A 751-nucleotide genomic window follows, 5' to 3' on the forward strand; every position below is an offset into this window, starting at 1 on the left:
CGGCCCATCGAGGCCACGCGGGGAAAGGAAACAAAGACCAAGAAAAAAAATACGCCGCCTCCTTTGGGCGTACTCTCCTTTGTACGTGTATTAACACTCGACAGGCCTGAGTGGCCAAGCCTTTTCATACATTTATAATCATGCTTTCAACACATACTCTCGCCGTCGCACTTGCAACCTGCTAAAGCCAGATGATCCGGACGGCCATGGGAAGCCTCACGTCAGACTTGAAACACATGTAGACATTTCTGTTTTCACCAGCATAACCCTCACAAGTAAACATGGTACGCCGATTCATTGGATTCCCTGTAAAGCCAGTCATGACCCGCCATGCAGTCATCATGTCCGAGCCACGCCTCGCGGGGTTTTCTAGTAACCACGCGGGCCCCGGAAAACCTAACCCCCCGCCCTTTCTTTCCCCGTCCTGTAATTATCACACAAACGGCTTCTTCTCCCCTTCCTAGTCATGTTTTCCCTGATCCGAGTCTCCCATTTCAGTCGTCGTCGTCCGTCCTCAGCTTCGGTTCCCGGGGCTCCTTGGGCTCTCTGGGCTCACGCTCCCTGTTGTCCCGGCGACCCTGGTTGCCGCCGCGCTGCCGTCCACCGGCGCCACCGCCGCTGCCGCCCTCGAGGCCGGCGCCCTGGAGCTTGCGCTCGAGCTCCTGCACCTCGCGCTCCTTCTGAGCCTTGGCGTTGGCCTCCTCCTTGCGAAGTACCTCGTTGAGCCCCTTTGTGCTTTTTTGTGTTTTTA

General features: G+C 56.6%; 1 protein-coding gene across 1 annotated transcript in view; it reads right to left on the minus strand.

Moving 5' to 3' along the window:
* Positions 1-494: 494 nt before the first annotated feature.
* The window catches only part of VDBG_04583 (PCI domain-containing protein), a gene marked incomplete at both ends in the record, with an annotated part of 1,359 nt that continues 1,102 nt past the window's right edge, over positions 495-751 (minus strand). Inside the window, one exon of the mRNA XM_003004931.1 lies at positions 495-735. Coding sequence (XP_003004977.1) covers positions 495-735 — 241 coding nt within the window. The remainder of the gene's footprint in view (positions 736-751) is intronic.

This window comes from Verticillium alfalfae, genomic scaffold (assembly GCF_000150825.1).
Source record: "Verticillium alfalfae VaMs.102 supercont1.5 genomic scaffold, whole genome shotgun sequence".
In the NCBI taxonomy this organism is placed as follows: Eukaryota; Fungi; Ascomycota; class Sordariomycetes; order Glomerellales; family Plectosphaerellaceae; genus Verticillium; species Verticillium alfalfae.